The sequence below is a fragment of the Dinoponera quadriceps genome, unplaced genomic scaffold (assembly GCF_001313825.1).
Source record: "Dinoponera quadriceps isolate SergipeBrazil2010 unplaced genomic scaffold, ASM131382v1 scaffold1395, whole genome shotgun sequence".
Lineage (NCBI taxonomy): Eukaryota > Metazoa > Arthropoda > Insecta > Hymenoptera > Formicidae > Dinoponera > Dinoponera quadriceps.
In genome coordinates, this window is record NW_014556488.1 from 1,359,555 (window position 1) to 1,374,855 (window position 15,301).

Sequence of the window (15,301 nt, forward strand, 5' to 3'; positions counted from 1 at the left end):
CTGTGAAACGTATGCGCACGTACTATGTTACAGTAACATATGCGCGCACCGTCTTTCTCTCTCTCTCTCTCTCTTTCTGTCTCTTGCCCCGCGTCTTTTCACTCTTTTATATATAAAGAAATTGCTAAGTAAAGATATCGTTTGTACAAAATACCGCGAGTTATCTCCTGCGCCCGCTTCTAACCTTCGTCCATCCTTCCTCAGCCACTTCCTTCGTGTCCATGTTATCCGTATCCATGTCTTCTTCGCTGCTGCTGCTGCTGTCGCGATTTGCCGTTACGTAGTTATTATTCCGAACAGGTTGTAGCACCGAGAGCCACGGCTGTAATGGCGGTAACTTCTCGAGCTCTGTTCTCGCTGTGGTCTCGTTGCCCTCCAGACAATATCGATAAAATTTCAGCAATACCTCTGCTACTTCTGCGGCACTGCCATCCTCCATCTCTGTGTTGAAGCAGTCGGCCATGTAGTCCTCGAGTACGGTAGCAACCTCGCTTATGTTCAACTCATCTAGAAAAGCACAGTGCAATATGATAATCATCAGAATATAATAAAACTTAGACCGGTATTCACAGTCGGATATTATATTTAAGACCGTCTTAAGTTCATCCTCGGATGTTGTACCGCACATTTCATTAGCTGCAAAACATCTGAAGATGATCTGAAGATGAGCGGGTCCTACTTAACACTCGCGACGACGTGTCATTCTATCTCTGTTTCTCGCTGGATGTTAAATAAAGATAGTATGACGCTCACGTCGTTGCGAGAATTAAGTGGAACCTGCCCTGTGAATGCTGGCCTTAGAAAAATATTCTATTTTTGTACTGAACCGGCTATAACGAAAGCAACATACCATTCATGTACAGCACTTCCGTCGTGTATGTGCAAAATTCTGCCGCGCTCTCTTTCGGGCCCATGTCATGTTCCACCGCCAACTGAGAAGAAAAAAGCTCGATTGTAACGTGAGACTCGCACATGCTTTACGGCATGAAACATAACCTATGCTTAGGATTAACATAATATCAGAGAATGTACGGAAATTCACCTTTAGTGCCGTCCAATTGCTGAATAGACGTTGCGTGACCGTCAGAAAAAATTCCTTGGAGATCACCATTTTCAATTTTGATGAATTTTCGATGAATTTTCGAGGTACAGCGAGAATGTACCTACGAAATCAACTTGGAGAAGCAGAACACGCGGTTGAACGTTCTCCGTGTTGAGGTAACGCTAGGTGCTCAGCAGATGATCCAACGATTCTCGCCAATCGTACAGCTTCACAATTCAAGGTCGGTTAAAATTTTCGGGGAGCCGTGCTGCTACTCCGATTCTGCGTTGAATACGGTGGCGACTCGTAGTGGAAACTCCGAAATGAATAAATGCGGAGGAGGATCGTCTAAAATAATTCCCCAAGTTTCCGCTATGAGCCGCCACCGTCTCCGCTGACAATCGAAGTAGCATAGTTCAACGTTAAGTCGGGAGAATTTTTATTTTTCTAGTAGTATGATTTAGTGACAAGTGAGACCAATCTTCTTATTTGCGAAAGATGTGTTAAATTAATATTCATGCTTGAAAAAAGAACATTATTACTCTTAGTATATTACATGTATATTATTAATGCTAGATTTTCTAAAACCGGTGTTAAGGATAGAACAGGTTGGTATATATTAAGTTATAATGGGGTTAGGTTAGACCGAACTGGATCTGTCAACGACGATTCTCAGCATCTTCTTGATTAATCTGTTTTGTATAATTTTGTATAGAATCTATTGTTAATTGATTGTAAAGTCATTATTGATTCTACGTGCAAACGGACAACAATACATAAGACAATTTTTACTTGGAAACCAACGAGTGAACCATGTCAGATGCTTTTGAGGAGATACAAGCGATCAAGATAAAGAGGAACAGCCTTCGTGAGAAGCTGCAGAAAAGGAAGCGGGAAAGACATGAGTTGTTCACTCTTACTTCCACTCCAGTACCACCCATCCTCAGGACAGAATCAGTGGATCCTGGTATCGTATAGATCATTATGATTATAATGAAAAACTTGGAACACTTCCACTTATATAAATATGAGTGATAGAAGTGATTCATCCTTAACCCTGATGTATATTACAGATTCTAACACATCGTCATTGCGTTCTGACCATAGCGAATACGAAAGAGACATACTTTGTATCTTGCACGAGTCCCTGCCTAGTTTGCCAATAACATCCGCGGACCTGATAGATCAACTGCGCAAAAATTTAAATGCAGACGTGTCCTCCTCTGACATTTATAAGATTCTGGAGAAACTGGCTGCCCAAGATATAGTTAAGTTAGTGAGTTTCCACGATACGTTGCGTGACACATAGAATCCCCTTTCTGCTTTGTTGCAACGCGTCATCAAGCATAATTGTATAAACCACATTTCCCCTCAGAATCAAGGAAGTCACGGAGAATGGAGTGTTCGGCTACACAGTGCTATCCTTCACAGAGTCTCAGTCGTCTTATCAGTCTCAGTCTGACGACACGGAGAACGCCGAGAGCACAGAGACCTCTTCCGAATTGTACGACTACATATTGCCGGAGAAACAGGCGAAAATGGAGAAGAAGAATACCGAGGATATCATGTCCTTGATCTCGATGCCGACGATCCGAGAGAAGGAGAGCAAGAAAGTCGGCGAACAAATTCTGGACCTGTTGTCCAAACAGACCTCCAAGGAGAAGTCGCTGGCGGAACGGTTTCGCTCCCAGGGCGGCGCCCAAGTCATGGAGTTCTGCCCGCATGGCACGCGGGTGGACTGTGTGAAGCTGAACGGCGGCCCGGGATTCGCGGAGAAGTGTAAGAAACTGCACTTCAAGAAGATCATACAGAGCCATACGGACGAATCATTGGGCGACTGCAGTTTCCTCAATACCTGCTTCCACATGGACACGTGCAAGTAAGAATCCTCCCGCACAAGGGTTATTTGAAGACCGTATCGTTCTTTTTACCTCGGAAATTACACGCGAGTGTGTGTGCGTCTTTCTATTATTTCTCTCAGACGAGCTCTTCCTGTCACGTAGATACGTTCATTACGAGGTGGACGGTCCTACAGCGCAGCCGAAGGAGACCAACGATTTCGACAACCCCAGCAATACCACGACTAACAAGACACTAAGCCTGGACGGTAAGAACGGCGGTGGCACCAGCGGTAACGCAGGCAGCGAGCTCACATTGTACCCACCGCAATGGATTCAATGTGACCTACGTTATCTGGACATGACTGTGCTCGGCAAGTTCGCCGTGATCATGGCCGACCCGCCGTGGGATATCCACATGGAATTACCTTACGGCACCATGTCGGACGACGAGATGAGGCAGTTGGGGATCCCGGCGCTTCAGGACGAGGGACTTCTGTTCCTGTGGGTAACCGGCAGGGCCATGGAGCTTGGCAGAGAGTGTCTGCAACTGTGGGGCTACGAAAGGGTCGACGAGATCATCTGGGTGAAGACCAATCAGCTGCAAAGGATAATACGTACGGGCAGGACTGGCCATTGGCTGAATCACGGCAAGGAGCACTGCCTGGTCGGCATGAAGGGCAATCCTCGCATCAACCGAGGTCTGGACAGCGACGTGATCGTTGCCGAGGTGCGCGCCACCAGCCATAAACCAGACGAGATCTATGGCATCATCGAGCGCATGAGTCCCGGCACCAGGAAGATCGAGCTGTTCGGTCGGCCGCACAACGTCCAACCCAACTGGATCACCCTGGGCAATCAGGTGGACGGTGTCCATCTGATCGACCCGCAGCTCATCAAAGCCTTCAAGAAACGGTATCCAGATGGGAACGCCATGAAACCTACTAAGCCGTAAAAATATCCCCGTATCGCCGACTAGAAAACTCGAGTGACTCCATTGGCTGGCATTGAGTCGCTTTGTCAAAGACTTGAAGAAACGAATCTTGTAAAATTTGTCCGTAAGAAAAATAAATACAAGAAGTTTTTTTTAAGTCAAGTTCCAGATTCTCCTTAAGAAGACGGAGAAAAACCGTTATTATATTTAATCTGTCAATTTGCGACGAGCTGTCCACATATAGTAGAATAAGTAGAACAACCCTGAAACAGAATAATTTGTCTTTCGAACGTCATTGCGTTGTTACAACTTTCTTTCGAGATTTTCAAATTACATTAATGAGATTAATTTGTCAGTAAAGAAAAACTTGTCAAAAGCCGCTTCTGAACGTGGAATAAGATTTCGGCATGTTTTACAAATCCGTTCTATTGAACGTAAGTAGGTGGTTTAAAAAGAACCAACTTATATCGACGTATAACGCAAAAATAGGTAACATATCTCCCAATTCTATCCTTTTAATCGAATAGTAAGCTTATACGGTATGTCCGACAATTGATGACACAACGCTCGCGCGCAGGTAGATCGTATCGTAGATAGAACAGGAAAATCCCGTATTATTTTGAAAATTTCGCAATAATTATTCCTCAATAGCTACTGCGAGATAATAGATTACACGGTCTACCTGCACACAGGCGTTATATCATTAATTGACGGACAACCTGCATAAATGTATAAATCACTCCTTCCCTCATAATTTATTAAGAAATTCATATCAATTCTATTTAGCCTTTAGATATATATGCAAGTATAAAATGAACGCATATAATTATAAATATAAGGCCGATTTCTCGTGAAACGCATTGCGCGGTTGCTAATTATATAGCAATATTTGTACACATATGTTACATACATTTAAGGATTATTTATCATGAAAATAATCGTAAGAGAAAAATTGCAACAGGAATTTTTCACTGTATATAGCCGATACTGTTGCGCTTTTGCTTAAGCAGGTTCTTTTTTATGAACAAGGAGAAATGATTGTCGTTAATACTGCTCGTGGAAGTCCTCGTGGACATTGATTTCCTCGTAACGTAACTCGGCTCCGACGATTCCGTGCCCGGCAGATTCTCCTTGTTGTGCTTGTTGAGAACCTGGCTGGAGACTTTCCTTAGGTGCAACTTGTCGAAGGAATCGACCCAGTGCCTCCTCTTGTGCTCGTCCGCCGTTATGAAGAAATGCTCGCCGATCTTGAATCCGATTCCCGCGATGTTCTTATCCTCCGTTTGCACATACAGCTGGTCCTTGGGTATGGCGGGTAACATGAGATTGTATTTTTTGCTGAGCCTTCGAGTGGACCGAGTTATCGCGAAGCATGTATCGAAGAGGAAACAGTGATATTTCTAGGAAGAAAAATATTGACATGCAAAACACACATAATAATACATTCAAGGAATTTGAAGAAAGGACAACTGGAAGGTTTACCACTCCGCGTGTATCCTTGAGTGGTCCTTCCGTGATCAACTCCGTGGCACTAGCAATGCACTTGTCAGGATCGTGCTCGATCTTTGCGTTTATCTTCGACTGAGCGAGCTTGCACTCGGCGTCGCCCATCGTCCGATCGATATCCTGCAGCAAGTCGGACAATACATCGCGTGCTTCCTTCAAGGGCGAATAATCCGCATCGCTAACGGGAGTGTGCTTCAGGATCTCCTTCACCAGCAACGGATACTTGACGATCCTCGACCGTGGCACATCCAGATAAGTCCACAAGTCAACGGAACGCGGTGACTCTAGGCGTTTCTTCAGGAACGACTGGAACCGCTTACTGCTGAATCTTTTCTCATCCAACAAGTGCCTCGCCCATACCAACGTTTTGCATCTTTCCAGGTATGGTTTCTTAAGTGTCGGTAGCTGCAGAAGCAATAAAACTAATAATACACGCATGGAGCCGTGGTCTGAACTTTCTTTTTTATCGATAAAAATGCCTCTAAAAGTGGCTTACAAATCACATGATTGGTCGAGAAGCCATATTTAAGAAACTTTTATCGATAAAAGAGAATTCAAAATACAGGCTAAAGTGTGTGCAACTTTTTAAAAAGAACGTCATTTGTACACACAATACAGTAGCATGCCTGCTCTCATAATTTTAAGACATTTTTATACTAATTTTAGTAATATATATATTTTTTATTACAATTTTTTATTATAATTTTGGTGGTATATGTACAACATTGAAATATCGTAAATACACTCGATTTGTCTGTAAAAAACGTTCAATAACATCAACAACTTGCGAGAGTTGCCAAGCTGCACAACTGAAAATTGATTCCTAAACTTTATCCTATATCATTATTCTTTTATTTCATTAATTAATAAAAGGTAAATAACAAACTGTCATATATCCTTTGTATCTTTATTTTACGATAAAAAGGCTGATTTTTTTTTTAATTTTCCTTGATATTCCACAATGTACTGTGTGCATGACGCGACTGCTCTCTTGACTAAGAAGGGCACTTCCGCCGGAAGATTAACTAGATAAAAATAACTATTCGATAAAAAGGAATGACTCACCCATTCTAGCATCGTTGGGCCTACAGCCTTTGTGAAACCACTTATATCACGCAGTTTGAGCAAATCATCCCTCAAGCTACTGTGTATCTGAATGAGATTCGTGAGATCACCAAAAAGCGTGAATAATTCTTCGGATGTGCAGATACCGGTGGATGATATCGGTTCGTAATAAAAGTCTCTCAGCATATAGAAGTCGTTTAGCAGCACGTTTTCACCGCAGTATAACTCGTAAATCGCCTCTTGCCTCTTGACCTCGCTTCTAGTCAATACATTGCTCCAACGTTCTTTACCTTGCGCACATGCCACATCCAACATCCAGCTTCTGATCGTCAAATTGTTACAGCTCTCAGTGGTATTCTTTAGTCTGAAATATGAGAATACTGTATGTTTACGTACAACCGCTTGGAGAAAACTCTAAATCAAGATATAATCATCATCAGACTGCGAGTACTTTTTGCGCAACGCTTCAGAATCAGACTCGTCCTCGATGATCGACAGATCCGAGGAGCTCGGTGGAATGATGAAGGATTTGTGCAACGCGGATCTACCGTTGCCGCCCAGTTTACTCACTGCAGCCGAGGATGGGAATATACTGCTGGCAAACTCTGTGATCCTGGGCCGCTTCTTCTTGTTCCCCATTTCGGAGTCGATGGATATGTCCATCGAGCTGATGCTCATCGCGTCGCTCTTTGGTCGCTTTCTCGATCTCTGAATGAAACAATGCCGGAGGTAACGTTCAAATATGATCTCTAATAGGAGAATCGGACGTCGCTGTCGCTCGAACGAGCACCGACGCGAATTCTGGCGAAAAGAAAATGTACGGTTTCGTTGACTTTAATGACATTGACACTCGAATGTCGGTTACGGCGATCGCTAATCCGCGCGAGGCGTCGGCGCGCGTAACGCCGGAAAGCACGTCAAGACTCACCAGCCAGAACTTCTTTCGCGGTTCCTGGAAGGTCTCCTTGGCCGTCTCCTTGCCGTAATCATCGCTCATGCTATCGCGAGTTGCTGGAAAAATTGAAATCTTTCGAGCGAACCGGCGCGCATCGCACGCGTCAAAATGTTCGAGATAGCAGCACGACGGCTTTGGAAGGGGTACGTGGCGTTCGCCGCGGCATCTCGCGAAGCATCGCAACAAATCGCACATCTGCCGCGACCCTTGGCGGGAAATTCGTATCTCGTTGCGTCAACAAGACACAGACGGCTCATCGTGTTTGTCTGGACTTTCTTTTACGCTTTCTCACAAATTTTGCTACGTTTTCTTTTCTATCGCAATAGAGACATGTATTTATTTTAATTTCTTCGTTTGAGAAAAATGTATCATAATGAAGTGAACGTATCAATGCAAACCCAGACACGTACTTATTCATTTTCATTTACACGTTTTCATCCTTCAAGTGTGAATATTTATAAACTTTAAACATGCGAATGATATACATATATTGAATGTATAACATATATTCCATGTTGAAAGTTTAAATATTCGCATTTAAAGACTAAAATAATAAGATTGTCGACAGTTAGGTACTTACCAATTAGCATTGGAATTTTTACCTCGCGGCCGAAAGATAAGTTTCAAGTACACAAGATAACGTAAAAAAATAATACGAATTTTAGATCGATTCTTTTCTCCTGCGTTTATTTTATTTTGAATGGGGAAATGTGAGAGGAATGGTCGGAAGGGAAGTAACGGGTTTTAATGAAAATTTACCTGAGATTGGAAATCTCAAAAGGATCGAGCAACGGGATACTTCTGTTCGGCGAGGGATCGCGAATAATCAGTGTTTTCCAGAATGGTTCGCAACCGATAGAATCGTTATCGCACAGGATAATTATGTCCTTTCTTTGGATCTTCACATGTTTTATCGTTTGGATGCTACACAGGTAGGAATCGGTTTGTACGAAATTCTTAATCGATATTGTCAGAGTGAACTAACCTCAAACTGAGCTCGACCTTTGTTGTCATTAGATTCTGTAAACACATTTCCGTTTCGTGTGAGAAAATGTCGTTAAATTAATGTAAAACAGAGTGAAAATTTGAAAATTAACAGCGTACTGCGAAAATACAACGTATGCAGTTTCAACATACAAGAATGAAATTGTACGTGTGTATCTTTTACGTAACATATTTGGTCTCTTTGTCATTCGTACGTTAGTCAAGATGCGTTTATTTTAAAGTGACGTTTGAATCGCTTAGATCTCTCAGGTCGTTCAAATTTCTCTGAGGAGCAAGCTTATCGTCCGTAGATTGGCCGAATTTAAACTTACACGTGAACGCAATGGAGAGCACGCCGTTACTTTCCACGTGTAAAGTGGCACAAATCAAGGAATTTTTCATCAAAAGTTAAAGTGCTATTGTATCAGGAGTAATTGTTGGCGATATTGTTAACGTTTTAACAAATGAGAACTTTATTTATCGGTCCTTATACATATTTAGACCAAACTGTTATATTTGGTTATACTAGTCCAGTCTAAGGCGTGTTAATTGTAAAGAAAATTTATTCCTTTTAATATTGAAGGATTGTATTATATCAATTGTACATATTTTATATTATATGTTTTATGTAAATTATATGTGTTATAAGTAAACAACATTAAAGTATAAATACATTACGAGGTTAGGTAATGTTACTTGGGAAATTAGGTTAAAGTCGTTAAGTAAGTACATCGCATCTTTCGAAGTTAATCTGTTATAAGTTCTCTCAACATTAACAAAACAACGTTTAACAAAAAGGAATTCAGTGACAAAATGTGACATTTTTTTCCAGGAAGTACAGGATATCACATGCTATGGAGAAGAGGAACAAAACTGCGCAACAGTTGGTTCCTAACACTGAACGTAAAGCATCTGGGTCTAATTGGAATATGTACAAGAACTTGATTGCCAAACCAAAGACAGAAAGACACAACAACGAGGGAAATACTTCACAAACCAGGCGGCATCCGAAGTCCTTAAAAATGCATGCTACTCCGCGTCATGTAGTAAGTACTCGAGATATCATCATTTGGTCTAAATCTAATTCATATGTGCACAATATATTTGTACGTTTATTATATAGCTGTGAGTTGTATAATGTACATACATTTCTTGATGTACTTGTTAATTGTAGGATTCAGGAAGCGAGAACAAGAAGCCTGGTGTCACCAAGAGCAAGCAAGGCAAGACTTTAACGAAGCAGGTTGCTATAGACTGCGAAATGGTGGGAATTGGCGACGGCACAGAGAGCATGGTGGCCCGAGTGTCCATTGTAAATAAATATGGCGATTGCGTGTACGATAAATATGTCAAGCCGAGAGAGCTGGTTGTGGATTATAGGACACCAGTCAGCGGTATCCGACCGGAACAGTTGCAAAATGGGGAGGACTTCAACATTGTGCAGAAGGAAGTGGCAGAGATGTTGAAGGGCCGCCTTCTGGTAGGTCACGCGTTGAAGCACGACCTCGACGTGCTGTACCTGGCTCACCCGCGCAGATACCTACGTGATACTTCAAGATACAAACCCTTTCGACAACTATCGAAAGGCAATACTCCCAGCTTGAAGAAGCTCGCGTGCGAATTGTTAGGTAAGCAGATACAGGCGGGCGAGCACAATTCCGTGGAGGACGCGAGAGCTGCGATGCAGTTGTATATGTTGTACAAAAACAAGTGGGAGTCGGAGAGAAGGATACACTGACACTCACTCCTGTGCCGCAATTATAAGAATATTCATCGAATCACTCGTCGGAGGTCCGATCTGTCACCCAATGCCCGACGACAATATGACGCAGCCTTGTACTATATTTCATGTTCTTTCGATAGACATATTGTCGCACGACCAGCGAGAACCAATGTCTTATTCCTTATAACTGTGTCGAGCAATCGAGAATTATACAGCAGAAACAGACATCTCCATGTAATTCGTGCATCGAGCCTTGTGATAACGATCGTATGAAAAAATTTGTATTTTAATTTAATAAAACGGTTTATTTCTTATTCCGAATACCTCTCCAACGCGTACACAACGTTCCGTTATCGCTTTGTGGGTAATTTTTTCTTTCGCAAACTCGCCTCGCTATTTTGTAACGATTATATTCAAACTGTAACGCAAACGAATGTCGCAACTGTCGACCGCGCTTATATAATGGGAAAATTGACGTATAAAATCAATCGGAGGTTATCGGTAATCAGGTAACAAGGTCAAGGTTTCGCCAGGCGTCAATTCTGGCGCGGTAGTATTCATATTTTGTGCGGGTGAATGTGGTGGATGATCTTGTTATCAGTATTATTACCTTGTATCTCTCGTCTCTTCAAATCCAAGTGATGTTTGTGGATGAATGTTTTGATATATTATTTGTGTTACTTCACTTTACCACCATATTCATTTTGTGTTGAATTAATACAAGAAATTTAAGCAGACCGTTCGAGACATGTGAAAAGTGTTCAATGTAACATAAAATTTTTTACTGTGTATCCAATAGCTTTAATGAGATTTATCTCGCCTCGACAAATTTGATCAGTGACGTGTTATTTATACATATGCAATACATGTGTTCGGGACGTACGTACGCGTTATCGTACTTTCTACTTCGCTTAATTCTCGACTATATCGAATGTAAGACACTCGAAACGAGATAAGGCTACATTTTTTTAAGTAAAAGAAAATATACGCCTTCGCAAATTACGATTAGAACGTCGTACGAGGGAATGAGTAAGTATTAGGTTTTCTATCGAACATGTTGCGCCTTTCACGAGCACAGCCAGCATGTGCGAAATCGTAAATAATCAGAGCAGGCTGTAACTGGTCCGCGACTTCGATGGGAAAAGTTACATCAATTCCGCGACAGCGTGTGCGCTAATGTATATAATGATGCGTAACTTAAAGAGAGAGAGAGAGAGAGAGAAGAAAAGATTAGCAGCTCGAATATGATATAATCACGAAGAGAACTACTAACGATGAGATGACTCGTCAATTATTTTTATATTTAAGACACTATCACTGTTACGGGCTGACGATAAAATTACGTTTAAAGTGAAATACTTCTTCAGTCAATTAAACCGCAAATAAATGAAGAAATAAGCAAATAGATAAATTTGATCTCTACGACCAATATGGAAATATGTCCGATAATCTTTATGTTAACTTAACTAAAACTTATCTCTAAATATATTTACAAAACAATTAACGTATATTTATAAAACAATATTGCAAAGTGGTTAAAACTCATCTAAATTTCAATTAAATTTTATCTTGGTCTTCGGTGAGAGTGAAATCAACGCAGAATGGTCGATATTCACTTTCGACCGAATTCACCGTTTGAACCCCGAGGAAAGATGTAATTCAAACAAGTCAGCAGGTAGTCAAACACGCAGATACCCTTCGAGATATCTGTTTAACACGGCGTGAAAATCGCGATAACGCCTCATAACTGCAAAATAGATCGTCAATAACTTTCGCCGAAGGTGTTAATGAGAATTCTTCGTGTTCGACGAACCTTAGACCTCTAATCGTTTATGATCATCTCCGCTGCGACGCTGCGCGTCGATGGTAATGATCGTTGTTATTTACCTATTGCGAGTTACCAACATTTTTCTTCACTCATTTATTCGAAATTTAATAAGGAATCGAAATATCTAAACATTATTGTCGTAACTGATTGAGAAGTACATTTAATCTCTAATCGTTTATGATCGCCTCCGCTGCGGCGCTGCGCGTCGATGGTAAACAAATGATCGTTGTTATTATTTACCTATTGCGAGTTACCAACATTTTTCTTCACTCATTTATTCGAAATTTAATAAGGAATCGAAATATCTAAACATTATTGTCGTAACTGATTGAGAAGTACATTTAATCTCTAATCGTTTATGATCGCCTCCGCTGCGGCGCTGCGCGTCGATGGTAAACAAATGATCGTTGTTATTATTTACCTATTGCGAGTTACCAACATTTTTCTTCACTCATTTATTCGAAATTTAATAAGGAATCGAAATATCTAAACATTATTGTCGTAACTGATTGAGAAGTACATTTAATCTCTAATCGTTTATGATCGCCTCCGCTGCGGCGCTGCGCGTCGATGGTAAACAAATGATCGTTGTTATTATTTACCTATTGCGAGTTACCAACATTTTTCTTCACTCATTTATTCGAAATTTAATAAGGAATCGAAATATCTAAACATTATTGTCGAGACGATCATTGTATTGCCTTAGACGATCATGAGAATCGCCGTGGTCGGCGCAGGACCCGCCGGACTGGCTGCTCTCCGGCATTGCACTTCCGGTACTTGCGATGATCAAGTGGTATGTTACGAAAAAACAGACCAAATCGACGGCATCTTGAGTCTACCGGGAGGAAACTGGTTCCGATAGATTCGCACTAGCATGTGCAAAAACCTCAGGTACGTCGCATTTCATCGCGGGGCAACTTTCGTTTTCGTGATGGTTTACGCAGAAAAAGAGAAAAAGAGAGAGAAAGAAAGAAAATATAATTGGCGATATATTTTTAGAAACTAATATTTAAATTTTAAGAAATTGAAAGAAAGCGTATGTAAAAGTTGATGTCCAATCCACTTTTCGTACCTGTACATATAATAAATAATTCTGTTATTAAACAAAAAGTTGTAAGTTTTTAAGATTCTTTGATATCAAATCGATAAGAAGAAAAAAGGACCATTAAGGACCAGAGCGCGAATCGTCCATTAAACAAGAAAATTATGTTAGATGTAACATTTATGACTAAACACTCTATTAAAAATAGTCACATATTTCTGACGTTTTGGTCATATTTTTCGGACCTTTTTAAATGCATTCTAACACAGTTTTTTTTATTATATTTCTTTATTTAACGTTATCTACTTAACGCTAGTCACACTATTTATTAAAACTCTTTATTAAACCCAAAATTAAATATTTAAAATACTAAATTATTAATGATTAATTTTCTTAAATATCATAAATAAATTTGTCACGGCGAACAATTGTAAATACCTCACGTTGCACCTGCTGCACTATGTAGAGCTGATGGAGCCGGTCGTGGGGGACCGGAAATGGACGGTCAAGGTCAAGGATCTGCGGATGGACAGATGCGTCATGACCGAGTCATTCGACGCAGTGACGCATCGGTCATTTTTTGAGCCCGATATCCTGAAGAGCCGGCCAGGACTTCTTCGTCAGCCAGCAGATTCACGATTATAAGATTCCCGGGATCTGCAACAAGAATGTCGTCCTGTTAGGATCAGGATCTTCTGGTACATACAATATTATACAGCTCGTTCGCGTTTATTCTTCTCGGGAAGAAATGTTTAAACAAAATATTTCATCTCGATAATTTCAAATTTAATAAATAAAAATTTTTATCCCCGCTGTTCGCGTTCGAGAGTACGAAAAAATTTTTCAACAAAACTACTCGAGAGGTGAATTAAAAACGCAACACTTGTTTTTCTTCCGTTGCCGACAGGCACGGATATTTGGCTTCGGAAACATCCAAGATCGTGAATCGCGTGATTCTGAGTCATCACTTGAAGGAGACTATAAACACCGTGTTTCCCGAGAATGTCGTGCAGGTAGGTAAAAGCGCGAGTCCGGAAAGAAAATAGTAAAATCACGCGAAGATTACTTCTCAGACTTGCGGCGGTTTCTTTTTAGAAAGGCGATGTGGTGGAAACTGACGGAACGCGAGGCGGTTTTTGCGGACGGCACGAAGGAGCAGGTCGATGTCGCCTTTTATTGCACAGAGAGAGTCCTCTTCATTACAGGAATAGTTAAGAGATCCGCGGGCGTCTTACGCGTATATATTTCGATGAAAAACGGAAAAATTTATTTCAAGCAAATTACACTTGATCAAAATCAAAATACATACGTGTGTAAAATATCCTTTAAAATAAACTGTACATTTATTTCGTTCTTGTTCATACCTTTTCATCTGTTTTCTCCCAAAAATTCGTATAATCTGATCATTATTACAGGATTTTACCTTATTATCAGCATAATAAAGATCACGATAATCCGCTTTTCGAATCTTTCTCTGAAAAGGGCACTGTTTCGGTTTTCCCATTGCAGTCTAGCATTTGCGAGTCTTCCGTTCTACGTCTGCTCTTCCAGCATGTTCAACCTGCTGAGGTACGAGATCTTTTTATCCTCCGTTTTGTTCGTTCCTGACCTTCAAACGTCGTAACAGATTTCCCATTACAATCGGGTACATCCTCTTCGAGACAATTCTATTCTTCAGCGCGGAGGAACGCGGTCGGAATGCGCAACCGGCCGGGAAAAAACAAAGGAAAGAACGCTAGAAAGTCACCCCGTGTCCCCGGTCGGCCGACTGTGACTACGTTTTGCTTGCTACTGGTCATGCTGGTAGCATCGTCACATTACTTGCAGATTTCTTCAAGGTACGATTCATCCTACGACACTGGCGCGGCGAGAGGTGGTTTCCCGCGAAAGTGGATACGCTGTGCGAAGAGGCCGAGGAAATGGCGAGACGCGCAGACAAAGGCCTGCAGAAAGAACATTTTCATATGATGGGTCCGAAGTAAGGACAGTATTACAATGACCTGGCAGGGGTCAAGTCGTCCGTGCTGACAAAAATACACAATGGGAACAAGCCAGCGCTTCTTGCACGACCTAATGCACTATCGAGAGTATCGCCACCGCATCATCGACAACTTCATCGAGCTTTTGTGCTCGATACGAATCTCGCCGACGGCTATGCACTTTCCCGTACTTTCTTCGTGGTTATCTGTGTCGCCAATTGAGAGAGAGGGAGAAAGAGAGAGAAATTTACCTTCCTCTTATCGCTTGCAAATCGAGTTTTCCTTTGCAATTCGATTCGCAAGCGATAAGAGGAACGTAAATTCCCTTCTCTCAATTGGCGACATGGATAATCATGAAGAAAGTATGCACAGGAAAGTACATAGTCGTCGACACGATTATAC

The 15,301-nt window shown here is 41.4% G+C and overlaps 4 protein-coding genes and 1 pseudogene across 5 annotated transcripts; 3 read left to right on the forward strand and 2 right to left on the reverse strand.

Moving 5' to 3' along the window:
* Window positions 1-12: 12 nt before the first annotated feature.
* On the reverse strand, window positions 13-1,304 carry LOC106747697. The gene is made up of 3 exons (XM_014625480.1): window positions 1,043-1,304; window positions 851-932; window positions 13-507 (listed from the first exon to the last, which is right to left on the reverse strand). The coding sequence occupies exons 1-3, from the start codon at window positions 1,109-1,111 to the stop codon at window positions 161-163; spliced, it is 498 nt and encodes a 165-aa protein (XP_014480966.1). The 5' UTR covers window positions 1,112-1,304; the 3' UTR covers window positions 13-160.
* Window positions 1,305-1,459: 155 nt separating this feature from the next.
* Window positions 1,460-3,971, forward strand: LOC106747677 (N6-adenosine-methyltransferase subunit METTL3). Its single transcript, XM_014625444.1, has 5 exons — window positions 1,460-1,650; window positions 1,758-2,009; window positions 2,116-2,314; window positions 2,418-2,921; window positions 3,046-3,971. Exons 2-5 carry the CDS (start codon window positions 1,856-1,858, stop codon window positions 3,833-3,835), a joined length of 1,647 nt encoding a protein of 548 aa, XP_014480930.1. The 5' UTR covers window positions 1,460-1,650; window positions 1,758-1,855; the 3' UTR covers window positions 3,836-3,971.
* Window positions 3,972-4,057: 86 nt separating this feature from the next.
* On the reverse strand, window positions 4,058-7,493 carry LOC106747678 (rho guanine nucleotide exchange factor 3-like). The gene is made up of 5 exons (XM_014625445.1): window positions 7,314-7,493; window positions 6,837-7,093; window positions 6,386-6,749; window positions 5,297-5,725; window positions 4,058-5,214 (listed from the first exon to the last, which is right to left on the reverse strand). Exons 1-5 carry the CDS (start codon window positions 7,380-7,382, stop codon window positions 4,783-4,785), a joined length of 1,551 nt encoding a protein of 516 aa, XP_014480931.1. The 5' UTR covers window positions 7,383-7,493; the 3' UTR covers window positions 4,058-4,782.
* A 453-nt stretch (window positions 7,494-7,946) lies between these two features.
* Window positions 7,947-10,361, forward strand: LOC106747679 (RNA exonuclease 4). Of its 2 annotated transcripts, none has more exons than XM_014625446.1 (3): window positions 7,947-8,272; window positions 9,157-9,370; window positions 9,499-10,361. In XM_014625446.1, exons 1-3 carry the CDS (start codon window positions 8,088-8,090, stop codon window positions 10,060-10,062), a joined length of 963 nt encoding a protein of 320 aa, XP_014480932.1. In that variant the 5' UTR covers window positions 7,947-8,087; the 3' UTR covers window positions 10,063-10,361. The 2 variants fall into 2 exon arrangements, with proteins under 2 accessions (XP_014480932.1, XP_014480933.1); XM_014625447.1 differs by lacking the exon at window positions 7,947-8,272 and adding an exon at window positions 8,316-9,046.
* Window positions 10,362-12,752: 2,391 nt separating this feature from the next.
* On the forward strand, window positions 12,753-15,162 carry LOC106747569 (annotated as a pseudogene).
* Window positions 15,163-15,301: the final 139 nt, after the last annotated feature.